Here is a 20,076-nt window from a genome sequence, read left to right on the forward strand (position 1 = left end):
CAGAGAGCCAGACACAGGCAGCATATGTAGTTCATTTAATCCCTTGAGTGAACCTTCTGGCAGCTGGTGCACGATACACTAGAAGGGCTAAGTGTGACCTAAGGATTTTGTCAAGCTATCTCCCTCGCAGCTGAAGATATTGGCCTTCTGGGCAAGCATGAACTGCAGGCCCTGGTTGGCAGATTCTTGTATCAGGAAATCACCAAAGTCTAATTTTCTTGGGCTTCAATCCAGCAACTGAAAGGCAGCAACTCCTCTAGATCGCTGTGACAGGGAGGTTCAATCGACTCAATCTAAGCAGGTAAAGCAATGAGACAGTTTGCAGCTGTGTTCCTGACATCGTGCAAGGGAACTACGTCACCATTGTGCCTTCTGGCATGTTATCAATGTTATCATTCTCCAAGACTGCTCTTTTGTGGCCAGTCCTGTTGATCATCTGGCATGGGTACCCTATTGGGAGGATAATAACCAGCTCTCCTCTTACGTGTCTGGCCTCACTCACTTGGCCCAGCTCCAGCTTTCCTCTTCTAGTATGCTAGACTCCTAGCGCGATGGTCACTGGCTGGACATAACTATATCTGCAGCCGGCACCAGCACAGGTTGGTGTTCACTTAATTTGTTTCCACTAATAAGGTATAAACTCACAATGGAAGATCAGTAAACCAGGGCCACCAAAGAGTTTCTGGAAACCTCCATGAGCAATTGGTACTTGCATGACACTCACATGGAAGACATAATCAGCCCTTCCAATGGCTCCAAAGATGGATGGTTTTAATACTCCTGGCATAGCAATGAACAATCAATGGTCTCCTGAAAGGGACTGTTTGGGCCTTCTAGCTCCAGTGCCACCGCTGCTTGTCTTTCTGTCGACTAGACTTCTCATGGGGCTTCTTTACTGGTACTAGGACCTACAGAAATGAAAAATAATGTGCACAATCCCGCCAGCATCCAGTAATGTGAACAATACCTTTTATTATAAGCCGGGTCACTCAAAGAAATACATTAAACATTGTTTTGTGTCATGTTCTTGAGAAAAATTATTTAAAATCTAAGTAACCTTATAAAGTGAGACAGTAGGGCCCACTGTGTTCCGATTCAGAATTAGCTAAATCAAAATGCACTCCTCCTCACATAGCTTTACTTGTTGGTGCACCAATTTGGGGCTACAGTGAGACAATATCCTGGGAGGTTAAAGTTGATGGGTAGCAGGACTTGTGGCATCTGCAGCGAAAAAAGAGGGTGCATAGTATTGCTGCATAATGGTTCTAATGGTCAACATAGCAGTAGAGTCCTGGCTCATCATGAGACTGTAGACTAGAGTAAGAGGTCCCAAGCACTCCTTTGTGGGCGGCAAGCAAGGACTCAGTCTTTGGGACGCCACCAACTTAACTATGACATTTGGCGGGAGCCATGACCAAAAGGTATAAAGAACAAATGGTGTAGTGAGCTATCCAAACTAAGCACAATCTATGCATCTCCGACAGCTGGGAAATCTCTCAGGCTGCCTGGCCATTCATTTGTCAGTTGGAAGGTGGATTTCGCTCAAAGTCCTCCCACAAACTGATGAAAGGAAATGAACTTATTTGAAGTGTGTTTGAAAATCAGCAGAAGGATGTGGGCCACCACTGCATGGCAGCATGCTCTGGAAGCACAGACTTGATATACATACATTATATATGTAGGCAGATAGGTAATGGGCTCTCATGGATGTAGTCATTGTAGTGGGAAACAGCGGAGTGCAATCCCCAAGAGCCGAGAAAGGTCCACAGAACAATTTGAAAAGGAAATGGTTTAGTTGTTTCTTTGATGACCCAATGGTTTTGATATCACCAGAGGGAACACTCACCCCTGAGTGTATTACCCATGCTGCAAGGGAGACACCTGATGTTAAGAACTAGTCAACAACTACCCCAAATCACTGCTGCCAGCGACAGATACTCCAGTTTGGGCCTGATCCAGACCAGGATCTGAAGTAGAACCATACACAAACAGGGCTGCAACCAAAAATAAGCAACTGGACACACTGCAACATGTACTAAGCTGGCAATGTGATTTCTGGCTCACAAGGGCTTATCCATCCATCCCCGCCTAGAGAAGTTAGCGTAGAGAACAGTGTTGGTGCATTATCTGCAGGGTGGTCATCTACCGGAGATTGCAATATTGACAAATGTCTATCACTAGTTCCATTGCATTCAGTGACAACACAGATGACAAACACCCCATCAGTAGTAAGTAACAACATTCAATTGCCACTATAGAACCCCATCAAAACATCAGACAGCAACATTGGAAAGTACCCCATGAACCACCCCTCTATTAGCTCTAATTGACCTACTTTTCACCACAACAGCAACATGCATGACACACTGGAATGCTCACTGGCCCATAGCAAATGGTCCAATCAATGATTGCAGAACAAGTGCTTCTTTTTTATAATGATACAAATTGGTGATTTGATCCTTCTTCTCTTTATTATAGGAACGTTGAGGAAGACTTCTTATCAAACTCCGCCACGGCCTGCTCAAACTACCAGAGATCCAAGAATACAGGGAAGAACAGTTTGTGCCTCCATCTGCCACCAGCACATCGGTTCTTTCCACTTCGCTTCATGGTTCCCCAGAATTCTCTATGCCTTTGGTAAGAGCTGGACCATGAGACTGACCACTTTGTCTCCCCTCTACAAACGATTCTCTAGAAGACAAAAACAAGAGGTAAAATGAGCAGATAAATGTAATTGCTGACTTGTGAGATTACATTTCCTTCCATCACACCGTTACGTCTGATAACTTCCTTCACTTTTAAACACCTACATAACAAGCCTTCATGGCTTCAATAAGTCACTGTTTATATGTTTAAGCCTCACATGAAGCGAATCCTATTCTTGGGAGAGGTGTCCCCAGAGCACTATAGTTATATCCCCCTTGTCGTCATCTCCAGGTGATGTAGTAAACCTATACAGAAAAGAGCTGTAGTCCAGCCGTTACTTTTTCAGTGGGAAAGTCACTGAGGGCTTGTACGAGTTGAGAGGGGAAATGCCAGAGCACAGTATGTGTTTCCTTGCCATAGAGTTAAAAACTCTCAACTTTCACAGTATGAGACTAGATTCGCTTTTCCTATAGTCTACTCTTTAAATGTCATGGTGCTAGGGAACATTGCCTCAAACTCCAGGAATGCTTGAAGGTGCCGCACCTCGCAAGAGGTCACCTGCCAGCAATGCATGGGGTTCTTTGAGTCCCCAGTAGGAATGGGACTGGCCTGGCAGCTGGACTATTCAGATAGCAGCTGGACCAATGTTAATATGCATATGACTGGTCTCTGCCTTAAGTGGCAGAGAGAGTGAAAACCGATGGTCTGGAATGTGGCTCGAGACTCGAGCTTGGCAATTCAGGAGACTTGCATTCCGAAAACATCCACTAAAGTCCCTAATAACGAATACAATATGCGTCTAACCAAAGTCCCTAATAACGAATATATATGCGTTGGAACAAACCAGTTCGCAAACAAATACGTTACTGTATCCGTTATCGCCAGTGCACATCCAAAACAAATCTGGTACACTCCCCATTTAGGAAACTCAAGCCACCTAATGCAAAACCCTTAATGCAAAGTTCAAACGGAATTCATACAGGAGCTACGGTGTTGAACTTAAGTGGATCTGCATGGTCCCTTTAGTGGATCCTCATAGAGTTACTTTTATCCCCGTTAGGTCTCCGTAGCAGATTGAAATTCACTGGGTTCCACACCCACCAACCCTTCTTTGTAGGATCCACTCGCCCGTACACTTTTAAAGTAACATAACAAAGACATCATAGGATGCTTGGAGAGGCAAATCTTTAGAAATATGTACTGTAAAGGAAAAAGTATTTCATTTTTAAGACAACAATGACACAGCAGTGAATTTGCATCTTACATTCTTTTTCACTTGGCACACCAGAGAAGGCGTAGGCACAGTACTCCCGCTCCTTCAGCATCTTCTTGAGCCGGCTGGGATCCATGAAGAAATAGACATACAGGTTTCTGTTTTTACAGCACTGGCTGTAGAGAGACGTCCACTTATTTCTCAGGTCTTCTTGGTTGTCAATATTGATGACGTCCACCTGAGCAATCACGTCAAGAAGCTCGTCAATTGACTCGGATAGCTTCTGTTGACGGGGAAAACCATATAAGAAGGGAAAGGGAGTTGACAGAGCACCCAATTTTAAATCTTTACATGATTTTGCAACAATGCTCGTCATTGTATGCAGAGGATTAGTTAGAGGAAAATCAACGAAAGAACATGCTCTGGAATTGAAACCACACCCTCTCCCCAGCAGGCAATAAGGCAATCAAAGAGGAGAAAAGCCTGTTGTACTTCAGTCAAGCAAATATCATCATTATGCCACTGTGTCTAGCCAAAGGCATGAAAAGCTTAATGTTTGGCGTACCCTTTTTCACAAATCAACTTGAAAGTAGGTGGGCCATATAACACTTTAGTTGTTTTCCCCTTGAGATATTCAGCAGCTAAAGTTCACAGCAAAGATTATATTTCCCATCACGCCTGCACAGGAAGTGACATCACTGGATTTCCAACCACCCATGTGCACAGCAAGTGACATCAATGGTTTCACACCAAAACGGTCTCTAAAAGAAGCAGCCAAAAGCAAGAGGACTTCATTTTCCATCATCCATCTGCACAGGAAGCAACATCACTGATTTCCTGCCCACAGCACGCTGCTCTCCGCCCCTATACCAGCACCTACTTAATTTTAGCTTCTATGCGGATTTATCCCTTGGAACACCAAAGGCATACCAAAGTCCAGTTCGTTTGCACCCATTTGTGCATGGACCGTGCCCATCACCAGGGACCCTTGTTTCTCCCCTTACCCAATGCAACCCTGCCATGATCCTCCATTCTTTAAATCCCAGCCCCAAAAACTGCTGCCACACCACACAACACGGAAGGAGCGTTCACATGTGCCTACTGCAAGTGCTCATGCATTCTACCACACCCTACACCCACCACTGCCACACAAACAGCACCCAGCACCCCACTCGCTCAAAACAGCCACCCGCTCATAACACCTACACAAAATACTACACTTGTATGCATGCTCAACACCTGCTCACTCACCAAACAGTTATGGGACCCACTGCACAACCACGCTCAGGACCTGGTCTTCCACACTGAAACATGACTAAAACCTCCAACCTCTGCACCAGACATCACTACAGCCATCTCCACCAGCTACAAGATCACAAGGCAAGGCTGTCGGCACAGGACTAAAGGTGGAGTCGCCATCATATTCAAGGGTACCATCAGCTGCACCAACTACACAGACACTTCCACCATCTATATGAACACCTCACCTTCAAGATACGCATCACAGACAACTTCTTCTTGGAAGTCTGGTTCAGCAAAGCCATCTTGTATCACCAAAGAGCCACCCCTCACTGGAACCAACCAACACAGCAGGAATAGCATCGCAGGGGAGGAGGGGGCTTCTTTCCTCCCTGTGCACTGGCCGGAGCATGCCAGCAACTTCCCAGAAGCCATCAAGGATCTAAACAGCTGGATCACCACATGTACTGACACATGGCTCACTTTGTGTGCAAACCAACGGCAAGAGCCTGACCACATGCCAGCTGGACAAAGAAAAACCGTGGCTGAGGAAGCGCCACTGCAAGCAACTAGAGTGCAAACGAAGAACAAGTCAAGATATCCCAGATATAGAAATCTTCAAATCATCTTTAATAGGCTACCACCGGCAGGAACGGAACAAACGCACAGCTTTTGCAGATCATATCAATGCCAGCCCTAACAGCAGCACAGAAATCTTTGCCATTATCAAAAATGTCACTGTGCCTCCTGCCACCTCTATCAACACCAGTTTCTCACAAGACCTTTGCAACAAGCTCTTGGAATTCTTCTGTAACAAAAATCATCTCCATATACAGCAACTTCTACCCTAAACCGGACCCAGTCACAGTCGCAACTCAACTGCACATCACAGCCGAAGAACGAACCCTGACCTCATAGCCCACCATCACCACTTTCGAATTTGGGGCGCCCATGAAGACATTCACTCGGAGGCACCATCTGACCCATAGCACCATCACATCTTCGCCAAAAGCCTCCTGTTGAACAGCGAAGCACTAAAACCCATCCCCAATGCCTCCAACACATTCCCAGACACCTGCATGTGTGGTGCTGTGCTCAGGGAAAAGCGGTCATCTAGCATCAGACAGAAGAATTGACTCTAAGAGTCAATTCAAAATTAGCTTTATTCGGTTGGGACAATCAACCATAAAAGCACAGAATATACAAACAATTCATTATAAAAACAGAGACGGGTACATCTGGAATCAAACGTGGGAGGGTACAATATAGTACAACTCTTACTGAGTACCATTATTTAAGGGTAGTTGATTTGAAAGTGCATAGGTGTAGCATAATAAGTCACTTCATGTGAGCAAATTAAAACATTAGCAGCTATTGGGTACAGTAAACATAGACATTATTGGATCGGAAGATACATTATAAATATACATTTGAAATAAAAACAGATAAAAAAAACTAATAAAAACAAGCACAACTCCAGTATGAAAGGCCACCAATTTTGCTGTAATGTAATTACATAATAAAAACTCAGTGATATATACAATATAAAGTGCAGGGTGCGTGAATCATCCTGTCCACCACTGGCTTCCTAACAATTTAAAAAGAAAAGGAAAATTCATTAAAACATCATACTTTTTCTGGCCTTAATAGAGCGGAGGATAAATGTAGCAGCAAAGAAGTAGATCCCCGGTTCTTCCATGGTGAGTAATAGTGTCATAGCAGCTTTAATAGTTTTAACCCCATGTTTTTTAAAAAGTGATTTAAGGAACGTAATTCTAAAAGGCAAAAACAAAATCACATAAGAGTAGAAAGTGCATAGTGCTCTGCTTTGAAGTCCCATCACAGGGACATGGGGAGGACGGATACTGTTTCATTATTGGAAACGCAACCAAGTGATGCACTAAACCTAGCCTCGTTCTGATCAGAACAAAAAGATGGGATGGTCTAGTGACAAAGGAGAGATACCCTTGGAAACCAGACGTATCAGTGTACATGTAGTAAAACTGATACGTAGTCTGTTTCCTGACTGTTGCCTTCCTCTTTTCTATCCTATGTGAAAGATAGATGCTTTTCAGTTCCTGTTTGGACAGTGATGGTAAATCGTTAGGATTTCCCAAAATAGATCTGTTGAATATATCACCATAGGATTTGATTAAATAACTAAGCCAGGGTATCTTAAAACCATTCTCCAATCTTAGGCAGTCATTGATAATGGCATTTGTAAAAGAAGTTTCATCTTTTGACCATATTTGTCTCCAAAGCTGTAGTGGTCTCATGGCTATTAGCTCCGACAAATAATTAAGACCGACTTCACTATGTACAAGTTCCATGGATGCTGAAGCTGGGAGGCATAAAAGCTTCTTTAAAAAAATATTCTCTTCAGATTGGAGATTTGCACATGGCTGGTGGCCCCATATGCCCGCCCCATATAATGCGACTGAGGTGCATCTAGCTTTATAAATATCGATCATATCTTTGATCCGCCAATCCCCTAAATTAAAAGCAAATTTAAAAACACCATTAATACTCTAAGTTTAACCTTAACGTTTGACCTCTCATAGTTCCATTCCCCATCTAACAAAGAAGAAATACGTAGGTAACAAAAGGTCTCCACATTCTGTATCTTGTTGCCCTCAACGGAGAATGGTTTCAAACTTTTGAATTTAAATCCGCACACCATTGTAAAGGTTTTAGTCTTGATTATCAACAACAACCTCTTGCTGATAAAGTCTGCAAACCCATTGATTAGCTTCTGGAGGCACACCGGGGTTCTTGATAGTAGTACGGCATCGTCTGCGTAAAGCAGAATTGGTACTGCCTTACCCTCAACCAATGGGGCATCTGCTTGGATTGTTTTAAGGGCCTTATCCACATCATTAATAAATAAAGTAAAAAGTAGTGGTGCCAACACGCAACCTTGGCGAATACCACGCTTAACTCTAAAATTGGGGGTGCATTCTCCATGTTGGCCGTACCTCACTTTAGTTGATAAATTTTCATACATCCTAGCTAAAAAATAAATAATAGGTTTGGGTGCACCGAGATTGATTAAAACAGGCCATAGAAATCCATGATTCACTAAAATCGAAGGCACTGTTTAAATCTACAAAACATAAAAACAGCCGACCCTGTTTGGCTTTGGTATATTTTCCTATTAAAAGTTCCAGGTTGATACTCTGTTCTAGAGTACCTAAGCCTTTTCTAAAACCATACTGGGATTGTGCTAAAATATTATTATCCGAGACCCACTCCTCTAACCTTATCAATAAAACTCTACTCATTATCTTAACCGAGGAGTCTAATAAGGAGATGGGTCGGTAATGTTTTACTTCCGATTTCTCTCCCTTTTTATAAATAGGGATAATAATGGATTCCCCCCATGAGGGGGGGGGCATCCCTACATCACTGCCACGTTAAAAACCCTCATAAGTATGGGCCCCCATAAATCTGGAATCGATTTATATACATCTATGGGGACTCCATCGGCACCTGGTGCTTTCCCCCCCTTGCGGTTACTAATACCTATCAATACTTCATCCAGAGTAATATCTAACTCTATTGTGGGCCACTTAAGGTAAGGGGTTCTAGCATCAGACAGAAAAAGTGACTAAGAGTCAATTTGGCTGACTTCCTGCTACAGCTACAGGGCCACAAAAGCAGATTAAGACTGCCTTGTTGTGTTGATAACCTAGAATGCCTGACAACCAATGTGCAACCTGTTGGGCAGAGATCTGACCCTAAAAAGTTGCACCCGAGTCTGCTAGACAGGAGAGAGTTGTTGAGTGCAGTTTGGTCGACCAAGACTGAAGTCATCACCAGTTAAAGGGAACGGCTTGTATTGCTGTAAGCGGAGGCACGTTGAATAGTGCAACCGTTTTTGACTGGACAGACTTTGAGGGACACTGACCTCTGTGGCCAGACTTTCCCCATCATGCTCGAGGTCTGAGAAGTAGCCCCAGGAAGACATCTCTGAATCAGCATCCTTTAGCATCTTCAGCATCTGCTTTCCTTGCATCAGGACACTCCATTGAAGTGTATGGCAGTTCATACATAGAACCTGAAACTGAACTGGAGACTGCTTTGACTGTTGATGTAACTGTTCAACCAGACCTCTTTGGCCTCTGTGATTCGCTTGCTGACAGAGTTGGTTGCCCAAAGCGGGCCTGTGTAGTAGGTTACAACCTTATAACCATTTTCCAAAAGTTGCTAGACAGTTCATCACAAGGATTTATTACATTAAATGAAACAGAAGTGATGTATTGTTCCTTTAAAAATTCCTATCTACGGAATCTTCCAGTGAATCATTGTCATTGAAGTGTCTATTTGAAGGTAAAAATACAACAATATTTTATAAATTGGTGTCAGATTTGTATTGAGTCTGGTTTCTTTCTTATTCAACTGCTTTGGATTACGATTACTCCTTTGAAAAAGCCAGACTGCTGAAAGCCACAGCTTCCCAGGGTTCAGCTAAGGTTTTTTTAAGAGAATCCAGCAGGACCCAGTACAGGTAGTGAGTTTATTACACTGTGAGGACTCTCAACCACACCATGAAAAAACTCCTTTCCTCACATTGGTGCCTAGCAGTGGGATCCAGAACGTTTGTTTTGGAGTACCAATCAGTTATTACGTTTTAAACGTAAAGAATCTGCCAAGTCAAAACTAGAAGGAAGTTCTTGTGATTGCCAATCAAGTTGCCAAGTTCAGAGTCTAAGCCCAGTTTCCAAGTGTTTGCAAACTTTTAAAACTTGTTGATAAAGTTTGAGGAAGTTAGTCAAAATTTTTGCAAAGTTTCTGGAAGTTGTAAAGAGTCAGGAAACATGGTGATGGACTAGGCCACCCTGTCCACTCTCAGGATCAATGACCTGAGAGTCCTGTGCAAGAATAGGAGGATCAACTTGCATACCTCAGCAAAGAAAGAGGATCTTGAGACACCTCACAGCCTGGGAAGAGACCTTCAGAGCTGAAGCACTCGTGGAGAACACCCAGACAGTGGGGAAGAGGATGATAACAGAAAGGCCATCAACAACAAGGAAGAGGAGGGAAAATGACATCCTGACCCGATCCCCACCCCCACCCCCACCCCCACCCCATCTACTCAAGGCTTCCACTCAATATCTGGCATTGCGAGGAACACAACATTAGAGAAGGGTACCAAGAGACCTCAAGGTCCGAGTAAGACCTGGGGGGGAAAAAGATCGGCCTTAAAGGAGAGGTGACTGGGTCTAGAGGAGAGAAGGGTCAAGCTGGGCATGAAGTCCCAAGGGAAGGTGACCACAACAGAGTGAGACAACCGCAGGGGGCACCAATGATCCTGGATTGTCTAAAGTATGTCAATTGGGATGACAGATAAGTGGCTGGCATCTTGTTAAAGAGCTATCAAGATGAGAAGGGTGGGTGCCCAGCACTGCTGTGTCCTTATTGCGGTAATTGGTGCCAGTGGTGGGGGAGAGGTAGGCTTCAGAGGATGAGGTGACAGACCCTCACAGAAAGCAGCACTTTTAGAGCTCTACGCTCCAGACCGGAGAGCAATACTCCAGGAGCACATCAAAAGCAAATACATTTTCTACGTCCATTATAATATTTGCACCAAAGAGGTTGTGCACGTACACCAAAACGTTTGACTATTTGGTCTGAACCCGAGGAGAATCAACAAATTCAGGAGCACCAATAGAGTGGCAAAACAGACATGGCTGGACTTTGTGGATGTTTAAGTAAAGGCACTGAATGGCTGGATTAATAGAAACAAGGTAGATACTTATGAAGAGCTCTATAATTTGATGGTTAACAAGCAGATCCTTACAAATCGTTCAGAGCAGATACACCAGCATCTGGTAGATTCAAATCGGACTATTCCCTGAGAGCTGGGCAAGATGGCAGATGAATGGGGATCCAAATAGTCCCATGGAGGCGTTCCGAAGAAAGGTGGTCAGGTCCTCATTCAGGGGGAAGAAGTAGGTAAAGACAAAAAAATAGTGTCCCCTAAAAATCCTAAAAAAAAAGCCCAAGGTGGGTAGTCAGCCCATGTACCATACTAGTTCAAGGGGAGGGGATTCTTAGAAAAGGATTAAGACCCTTCAAAGGCTGGGGTGTGTAAGGACTGTCAGCACCAACCAGGGCCGGCTTTAGCGTTGGTGGTGCCCATTGCAACAATGTTTGTGGCACCCCCAATGACCACCTCCACCACAAATACCTTCACAACCACCCTTTAGCAGTGGCCCTCATGTCTCCATAACCACGCTATCGCTCATGCATTTATTTTGTTTTATTGCCCCACTCATACCAGTGTAAGGTGTCCGAGCACTATACAACACATGCACATTACACAGAGACAATGAATCGTAATTGTGTAAATCAGTGTATAGGAAATGTTACATCAGACAGAGGAACAAGGTGTAGGAGTCAAAGGTCATCCTTACTGGTGGACAGTATATTTTAAGAATGCTTGCCTGAAGACCATCACTCCGAAGTTAAAACGTAACATCATGGTTGGGGGTTTGCTTTACTATTGAGAATTGATTTCTAGGCAAGTGAAACCTTTTTGCAACATTAGAATATTGAAAGACTGGGGGAAAATAATCATTACGATCTAATCTATACTGTGTAGTTTGCATGCAGCTCTTTGATGATAGTTAATAGCTCACAATTCTATTTTAGGATTTAAAATTTTAAATTGAAAGTAACAAAAGGGGCTCTCTGACAGAAGCAGTAACGCACGGACCTATTTACATTATATACACTTTGGGATCTGCATGGTACATGTGCTTGCAGCAGGCATTTTAACCTCCTGCGCTACTTCACGAGTCAAAATTTCCACTATCCAAAGCTCTGATTTCTCTGCAGCAGGTCCATCAATCACCAGAGTTGGCTTGACATTTTGATGGGTTCCTGAAAATTGCTGGAGGCAAGGAACGTGTCAGTAGGTTCTTTTAAAACTATATTGTACTTGAAAACACTGCACCCCTCCCAAAGTCAGCACCCGGTGCGTTAGCACCGATCGCACTACCCTAGAGCATGACCTGGCAGCAATGACACAAGAGTGGAGACTGAGTGCACCAAGAAACCACCCACTTGCGGTCTGCCCAAGGGCATTGGCAGTGTAGGAATTGAGATGAAAGTTGGCTCCGGGGATTCGAGAAGGAATACGGAGTTCTCCCTAGTATCACCGGGTGGGATGGAAGTTAAAACCTTTGTTACCTGGCATCCAAGCATGGAAAAGTACAGGCAGCTGCCAAGAATCAATGCAATCAAAGTCAAGGCTCTGAGGGATTCAGGTGCTAGCATAATCACGGTTACTGCCAATCTGGTTTACCCAGTTGAAATCACTTTCAATGAGGTGCACCAGATTGTAAACTCTGACAGTGATACACATTCCCATCCCATGGCTATGGTGGACCTTACTGGCCTGAGGAAGGAGGTTGTGTCTCCTGCCATCACAGTGGAGTGTCTGCTGCGATATTACCTGGAAATTTCTGCCTGGGAATGCGTGGAAAGGAGGGCTAATGTAGCAATGCTCTGCCTCTTTGAGTGAGTGGGTGTGTGATTAGAGCACACACAAGCATACTTACATGGAAGTCAAGGAAGCCTGGAGTCTGGAAGAATGGCCCAGGCCCATAAGAACAAGAGAAAGAACAGGAAGTCTGGTCAGCCGTCTTCCTATAGTCTTCAGGCCGAGAAGGAGCCCAACCCTGAGGGGAAGGGCCTGGTGCCTGAAAAGGAGTTTGTACTACCTTCCAAGCCTCCGCCCAAGATACATTATGTCGGGGATAGTGGCAGGACTGATTCCCGATTCGGTTCCTTCTATTCACAAGAAGCCATTCCCGCTATTGGGGGTCCAGAGGAGCATCAAGAGGAAGAGGCAACCATGTCCCCTCCCAAGGTGAGTGTGGACACCCTACAAAAAGTAAAATTAGTGGGCAGACAGAGTTTGTTCACCAAAGGGAGGCACTTACCTCAGACGCTTGGGTTCTTCAATCTATTCAAGGTTTCCATACAGAGTTCTATGGTTCCCCTCATCAACCCTCCAGACCACACACTCTTGGTCTTCTCTACTTCCCAGGCCACTCTAGTGGACTTGGAAGTGGGGAACCTTCTGGCAAAAGGTGCGATTGTTCTGACTCTGCTTCATCCCTCAGATTTCCTCCGCAACCTCTTCCTGATGGACAAGAGAGATGGGGGGGTCAAAGGATCATGATCAAATTGAAGGTATTTCAACGAGTGGCTGTTTTTCTGCCACCTCAAGATGGAGGGAATCCGTCTCCCCCGGGATCTCCTGCAGCTGAACAAATGGACGGTACCTCTGGACCTAAAAGATACTCATCTCAGGGTACCTACCTACCCCACTCATTGCAGTTCTCTCCAATTCCAGTGGTGTCTTCAGACATTCAATATCATGACACTTCCCTTTCGTCTGTCATCAGCACCATGGTGCTCCACAAAAATCTTGAAGTCCTTGGCAGGACATCTTCAGGCCAGAGGTATCCGTCTCATTGTTTATCTGAACGATTTCCTCCTTATGGGTCAGTGTCCGATAAAACTGACGGAACACCTGCACATGACTGTCGATCTACTGAAATCCCATAGATTTGTCATCAACGAGCACAAATTGGTAATTTCACCAATCCAATCTATAACCTTCCTGAGTTTCATGGTGGATGCGGTCAACGTAGCCCGCAGTCTTCCCTCTCGGAAACTAGCAAAAATAAATCATGAGCTCAGAAGGACAGTACACAAATCCTCCACATTCCTCTGGCCCATCGCCCGAATTGTGTAGTCTCCAATCATCCTCCACCCAGGTCATCTTCCTGGGCACCCCGCACTACCGGGCCTCGCAGCATCTGAAGGCCTACCATCTAAGACGCGGTCTCACCTATGCACAACAGGTTCCTCTGTCAGAGGAAGCCAGAGAACAGCTGCGATGGTAACGCATATGGAAGCCTGGAACTGCAAAGTCCTCTTCGGATCCAGGCACAAACTGGTAATCGAATCCGATGCCAAAATAGCATAGGATGGGAAGCTCGTTGTGGGGAGTCCTCTACCAAAGAAAAATGGCCTTTCACTGAGAAGATGCTCCACATTAACTGTCTAAATCTGAAGGTGGGGTTATTTGTGGTAAAATGTTGGACGAAGGGCAGGATCTGATGCGGTGTCGTTCTGAAAACGGACAAGGTGGCAGCAGCCTGTATTTATTAATCACCTTGGAGGAACAAGATCCAAAACTCTTTTGGACTTAGTCCAAACCTTTCGGCAGCATTGCCCAGAGAATCATATTTCTGTGAGAGCACAGCATCTCCCAGGTCAGACTAATCAGGGTGTGGACTGGCAATCCCACCATTTGCGTGACGCAAGCCTATGGAAACTGGATCCCTGGGTGTTCAGGGAACTGTGGGGTCCTTTCACAGGGGATCTATTCGCCTCCCATCTGGATCATCAAGTGGCCAGATACTTCAGCTGGCGGCTGGAACCCAATCGTGGCAACGGGTGTGTTTCTACAAGACTGAGGGAAGGAGACAGGGTACGCTTTTACCCAGTTTTAAAAAAATATATTTTTATTTATTGGTAGTTTGATTACAATAAAAAGGAAACGTATCACCCACAATATATGGTAGACGTTACTTATACGTTGTAAAGTTACAGCACTACATTACAATAAGCGGCCATGGATAGGTTAGGCACATTACATAATACGTTGGTTAAGCAGCAAAGGTACACAGTTTCTCACAGTAAGTATGATGGTGATCGATTCTGTTAGCAGGTGATCCATCGGCCGTCGCGAGCCGGCCAGCGTATGTAGGTGGTATGCTCTTTTGCGTCGCTAACAGTCGCCCGCAGTAAGGGGTTCCCAAACGTCACATGGTCTTGATCGTGGTGGAAGCAGTTCAGAATATATATTGCTCCTGACAGTAAGTGAAGTATGTCAGCCATTCCTTAAATTTGGGCGCCCTGCCCCTCCCCCATCTACATGCGATTTTTCGCTTTGCGATGAGTAGGCACACAGCTAGTAAGCGCTTAGTGCGGCCTCTATACCCCGGCAGGTATCCCAGGAGACCTATTTCGGGTGTTAGGTCTAACTGTCCTCCAACCACGTCTCTCAGGGCCACTTCCACCTCAGCCCAGTAGCGAGCTATTGACCTACATTCCCATGCAAACCCCCCCACTCCCTCCTGTTTACAGCGGTGACATTTGTTGTTATCGCGTAGTTGGAGTTTGTGCATCTTTACAGGGGTATAGTGCATTTTGTGGAGAAATTTAAAGTGTATTATCCTAAATCTGCTGTTTGCAGTAATGCGTTCCATTTGCCAACAACAATATGTCCAGGCTTTGTTAGTAAGCTGATGACCTAGTTCTGCTTCCAAAACCTGCTAACAGCAACTGGTGTAACGGAAGCAGTGTGGGGTGTTCCACAGTAAACGCAGGGGTGGCAGCACTAACGTCTTGTCTTGGGTGTATGTATAGAAATCTCTCCATTGTGGTGGGGAGGCGGTCTCTGAAAAAATCTATGTTTTTGAATTGCCCCAGGGTGTACATATCTCCCCAGGTATTAACGCCAGAGTTTAGGAGCATACGGTTGCAGATGCCTTCCTGTGTGACTGGCAGGTTTTACTGATCCCGGAGGGGGAGCAACGGGGAGTATAGCATGGGAATTTGGGAACGCTTAGCGAGAGCTTGCCACGCATTATTAGTGCAGGTTACTATTGACTTCTGTCCTCTGCCTTTTTTTTCCCCCCCCATCAGCTCCCAGGAACCCTGTGAGGGGGACAGGTGCCATAAACCCTTGCTCCACCACTAAAGGTGTTATGACGGGTGGAGGCTCAAACCAGTACGCTGCATAGTATGCTCGAGTGCGTAAATAGTAAAGTTCAGGATCAGGCGCTTCAACCCCACCCTGAGCAAACGGCAGTATAAGGGTACTCCACCTAATCCGAGGCCGTTTTCCACCCCATGCCAAGCGAATGAACCGACTTGAGCCTATTGAAGAATGGGTGGCCAGGGGAGAAAGGGATGTTTGTGAACAGGTATAACATTTTTGGCATGACCACCATTTTCATTAAGGCCACTCGGCCTGCGAGGGAAAGCGGCAGGGCTATCCATCTGGAGATCGATTCTTCTACTTTATTAAGGACTGTTCCGTAATTCGCTGACATGAGCTCCTCTCTGTATTTCATTATGTTATTGCCAAGATAACGAACCTCATCCTCACACCACTGTAGTGGGTAGGCCATTGGGAAGGGGGTTGTGCACCTGGTGAGCGGCATAACCGGAGATTTGCCCCAATTTATGAGGATTCCCGATTAGGGCCCAAATTTTATTATTTCGCGTATCATGGCATTCAACCCTTCTTCAGAATCGCTTTTACCCAGTTTGCCATGATAATGAGACTATCCACTCCGGTCCGACGGCAGCAAGCGGACGTGGTGGCAAATTTCCAGATACGGGGATATCAAATATGGTTTCCAGTTCGGATTTCTTGGGATTCTCCTATTAGTCTACCCTAATTTCCGACACTCCTCAATGATCCCCTGGGCAACCATCACAATCAAGTGCTGTATGGTTCTCTGAATCTCATGACTTGGTGGATTACAGGGAATGATGAAAAATCATAGGGCTTTTGAGAAAAGCTGTGGACTTATTCTGCAAGGCATGGGTGGATAGCACTTTCGAACAGGACTGATCGTCTTGAACTAGATGGTTGGGTTGGTGCGGTCAATAACATATGGATCCAGTGGTAACCCAAATTGTCCAATTTTTTTATTTTCTTGTCTCCTTGGCTTCAGAAGGAACAGCTTATTGTAGGAAGGTGGATATCTGACTATATGGTTACCCCAACGTTTTGCATAGTGTTTAGCTGGTTTGACTTAGTTGGCCAGGGATCCTGCTAATCAGGGCCCCAGGCTATCTGCTCTCACTGTAAAATGGACTCCATGTACTTTAGGTACATCTCCAATTGGACATTGGGTCACCTTATGAACCCCTGTATAGTGTACCATAGGTACGCGGGCATAGGTGCATCCAAGGCCTACCAGGGGCTGCAGCATGCATTATGCCACCTCTGGCTGGCCATCCACATTGACACAACTGGCTGATTACTCAGCTGGGGCAAGGTCGAGTAATCACCCCTTGCTTAGGTATAGTATCCCTATACCTACCATTACATATAGACACATATATACCTAAAAGTCACTCCTATGGCAGGCCTTGACAGTCCTGAAGGCAGAGTGCTTGGTGTTCTGTGCGATGGTGCTCTAGCATGAGCTGAGCCTGTCTGCAGCTTTCGGAACCATGTCCTTATAGCTGTTCCATGATATAGCCATACCATATACTCTTAAGTGCATTATAATCCTCGCGGTTAATGCTAACTTTGGTTTGGCTTTATCAAAACATGTTGTGTAAGTTGTCATAGGATTTGGAATACTACCCCCTCGCCAGTTCTGGCGACAGGGGTAGCATTCCACCCTTCTAGAGGGAGAAGACATGTTCCTGTTAATCCTGGTTAAAGTTAACCAGAGCCTCAGCATCACAAAATGGATGCTGCTGCCACAGACACAAGTCTGACCCCCTGCTGCTGGGAGTCCTTCCAGCGAGTGAGGCTTGGACAATAGGTTTCCTGTCTTGGGAGGTGCTAGCACCACCCCAGACAGGCCATAGTGTATTGGGGCAGGGAGGGCTGAATGAAATGAGACACTGCTGGGGCACACAAGGTGCTCCATGCATAGTCCGGTTGAAATCAGTTGCTGGGGCACTCCAGCCCCAGCTCTGGCGTGAAACTGGACAAAGGGAAAGGGGTGTAACCACCCCCTTCCCTGGTCCCACCCATAGGAGGGACCTAGCAGGTAATCCAGCCCCTTTAATCAGTATAAAGCTAGGAGCAGAGTCTAGAGACTTTATATTATCCTGAACTGAAACTTGAAACAAAACTCTGGACCTTCGACATTCTACTGCAACTAGAAGACTGAAGAATCTCCCTTGTGGTCAAGAAGTGACCACCCTGTGCAAACAGGCACCAACAGCGACTTGCCGGTTTGCCTTGTCGATGCTCCTGCCGGAGCCCGAGCACAGAGCCAGACAGGAACTGGACTTCCAGACTTCTGACCCCGACCCACATCTGCAGCAGAGCGGAGACTCGTGGAGGCGGCGAGAGACGTGGGACCGGACATCTTAAAAAACCTGCTTATTGCTAATTGTGCAGCTTCTGAGGCACCCTCGAAGTTGTGCATTGGGGATTGAAAAGCCCCAGCCCAGAGCCACTTTTACACCGACGCACAGCCCTCCACACTACACGAGTGCCGCGTGGGGCCTGCTGTTGCTTTTGAGCTTGACACGCCTTTCCGGTCACTTGCCCGTTAGCCAGTGGCCCCTGTGAAAGCAAACTTTGAATCTACACTGCTGGCCTGGTTGCTCCAGGCCTGCTCCTGCTTCCCTGAAAAAGATAAGCCCCCCCAGACCTTGCTGGTCTGACCCGAAGCGAATATTCGATTCCTGTGTGGATTGCATTTGCCAAGGCTCATTGGGTCCAATCCGGGTCCCGACGCCGCAGACATCTAGATCCATCGTGGAACACCTCGACTCCAGTGCCTGGTTGTCGTCGACACCTCCTGGACCTCGTGGCTGCAGAGCTAAGCTTAACGACATCACCTGATTGCTTCACGACATCACCTGGTTCCTTCCTGGTCACTGGCTAGTGACCCAGACTCTGCCCCCTCTGCTTTCAGGTACTCTTCATCCTCGATCCACCCTTGGATCCAACCGGACCCTTCTCTCCTGGTCGCCTGCAGCATCTTTTTACAGGTCTCCATAGGATTCAGCGACGAAACCAGACAACTTAACACCTATGCACCCAACTCCTGTGGGTGAGGTAACGTGAGTACTCAGGTGCTCCTGTGGGTATTGACTATCCAAGTTTCCTAATTTTCAGTAGCTTTCTCCTAGTCCATTCGGAAGGGTCCTAAATCAACTAGTTTCTGACTCTTACGTTCCCATTGTATTCCTATGAGAACCCGTGTGCGTGTTAAAACACTGCACACGCGTCCCATGGGCCTCCTGCTTCCTAACCTTTGGTAGTTCAGTGTAGTCCCAGCGATTCCCTAGGCCCTAGGCCTACTCCCTGTTCGTGACGTGGTTCTTATACCACTATTTTAGTATATGGTTTGCAACGCCCCCTGGGCTCGACTGTATTTTGTGCAACTTATTGTATGATAATGAAGTATCTTTATGTGCTTGTGCCTCTGACCTCATAAAGAGTTCACAGGGGTTGTGTTAGTAATAAATACATATATAGTTTACATATAACCTGTGTGGTGTCCTTCCATTTGGTATTCAAGAGGTTACATATTGTAAAACAGCTGGCTTCACATGATCTCCGAAGTTTTAGCCTAAGACTGCTTTGTCCATGCTACCACTAGGATAGCTGGTCTATAAGGTTGACTTTACAACCATCACTATAAGGGTTGTCTGGACTGATACAGGGTGCCCACTAGAATAGTGGACACCACATATCAGGCCAACTTCTCACAATTATAGGTCCAACAGTACCTTCCAATCTTTGCAGTCTATGATGAGATTGGTGATCACACTGAGGGAACATCCCTTGGTGAGTAAACTCCATTCGGAGGATTTGGTGGTCTATTCCTCTTGAACCTAGATGTTTCATGTTGTGGGATGTCTATATGGTAGTGCATTTGTTCGTCTCATGGCCTTCAAATGTTGGCAAAACTGGCTACCTTGTTATGCCTCATTTCTTGCAGGAAAGTTTCAGATGTCAGAGCCCTAAAAGTAACAGCTACAGTATTTACCCCAGATGGGGATACTTTCATATTTCGAGGAAACAGAGTGCAATTCTCATGTGGTTTTGTAGCTCAGATTTCCAGATGCCCCAAAGTTTTGTGGTGCATGCAATTAACATATACAAGTACATGACAAAGGATATTCGTCCCCCCGAGGGAAGGACAGCTGCTCATTTCCATTGAGAAACCCATAAGGTGGTC

General features: G+C 45.6%; 1 protein-coding gene across 2 annotated transcripts in view; it reads right to left on the reverse strand.

The window, feature by feature from the left end:
- Window positions 1-1,197: 1,197 nt before the first annotated feature.
- The window catches only part of LOC147669065 (HAUS augmin-like complex subunit 3), a 136,948-nt gene continuing 118,069 nt past the window's right edge, over window positions 1,198-20,076 (reverse strand). For both annotated transcript variants that reach the window (XM_086948253.1, XM_086948252.1), the window contains exons 5-6: window positions 3,911-4,142; window positions 1,198-2,691 (exon numbers count right to left, since the gene is read on the reverse strand). In XM_086948253.1, coding sequence (XP_086804379.1) covers window positions 2,690-2,691; window positions 3,911-4,142 — 234 coding nt within the window. In that variant the 3' untranslated portion in view covers window positions 1,198-2,689. The remainder of the gene's footprint in view (window positions 2,692-3,910; window positions 4,143-20,076) is intronic.

This window comes from Lissotriton vulgaris, unplaced genomic scaffold, assembly GCF_964263255.1.
Source record: "Lissotriton vulgaris unplaced genomic scaffold, aLisVul1.2 SCAFFOLD_1082, whole genome shotgun sequence".
Classification (NCBI taxonomy): Eukaryota; Metazoa; Chordata; class Amphibia; order Caudata; family Salamandridae; genus Lissotriton; species Lissotriton vulgaris.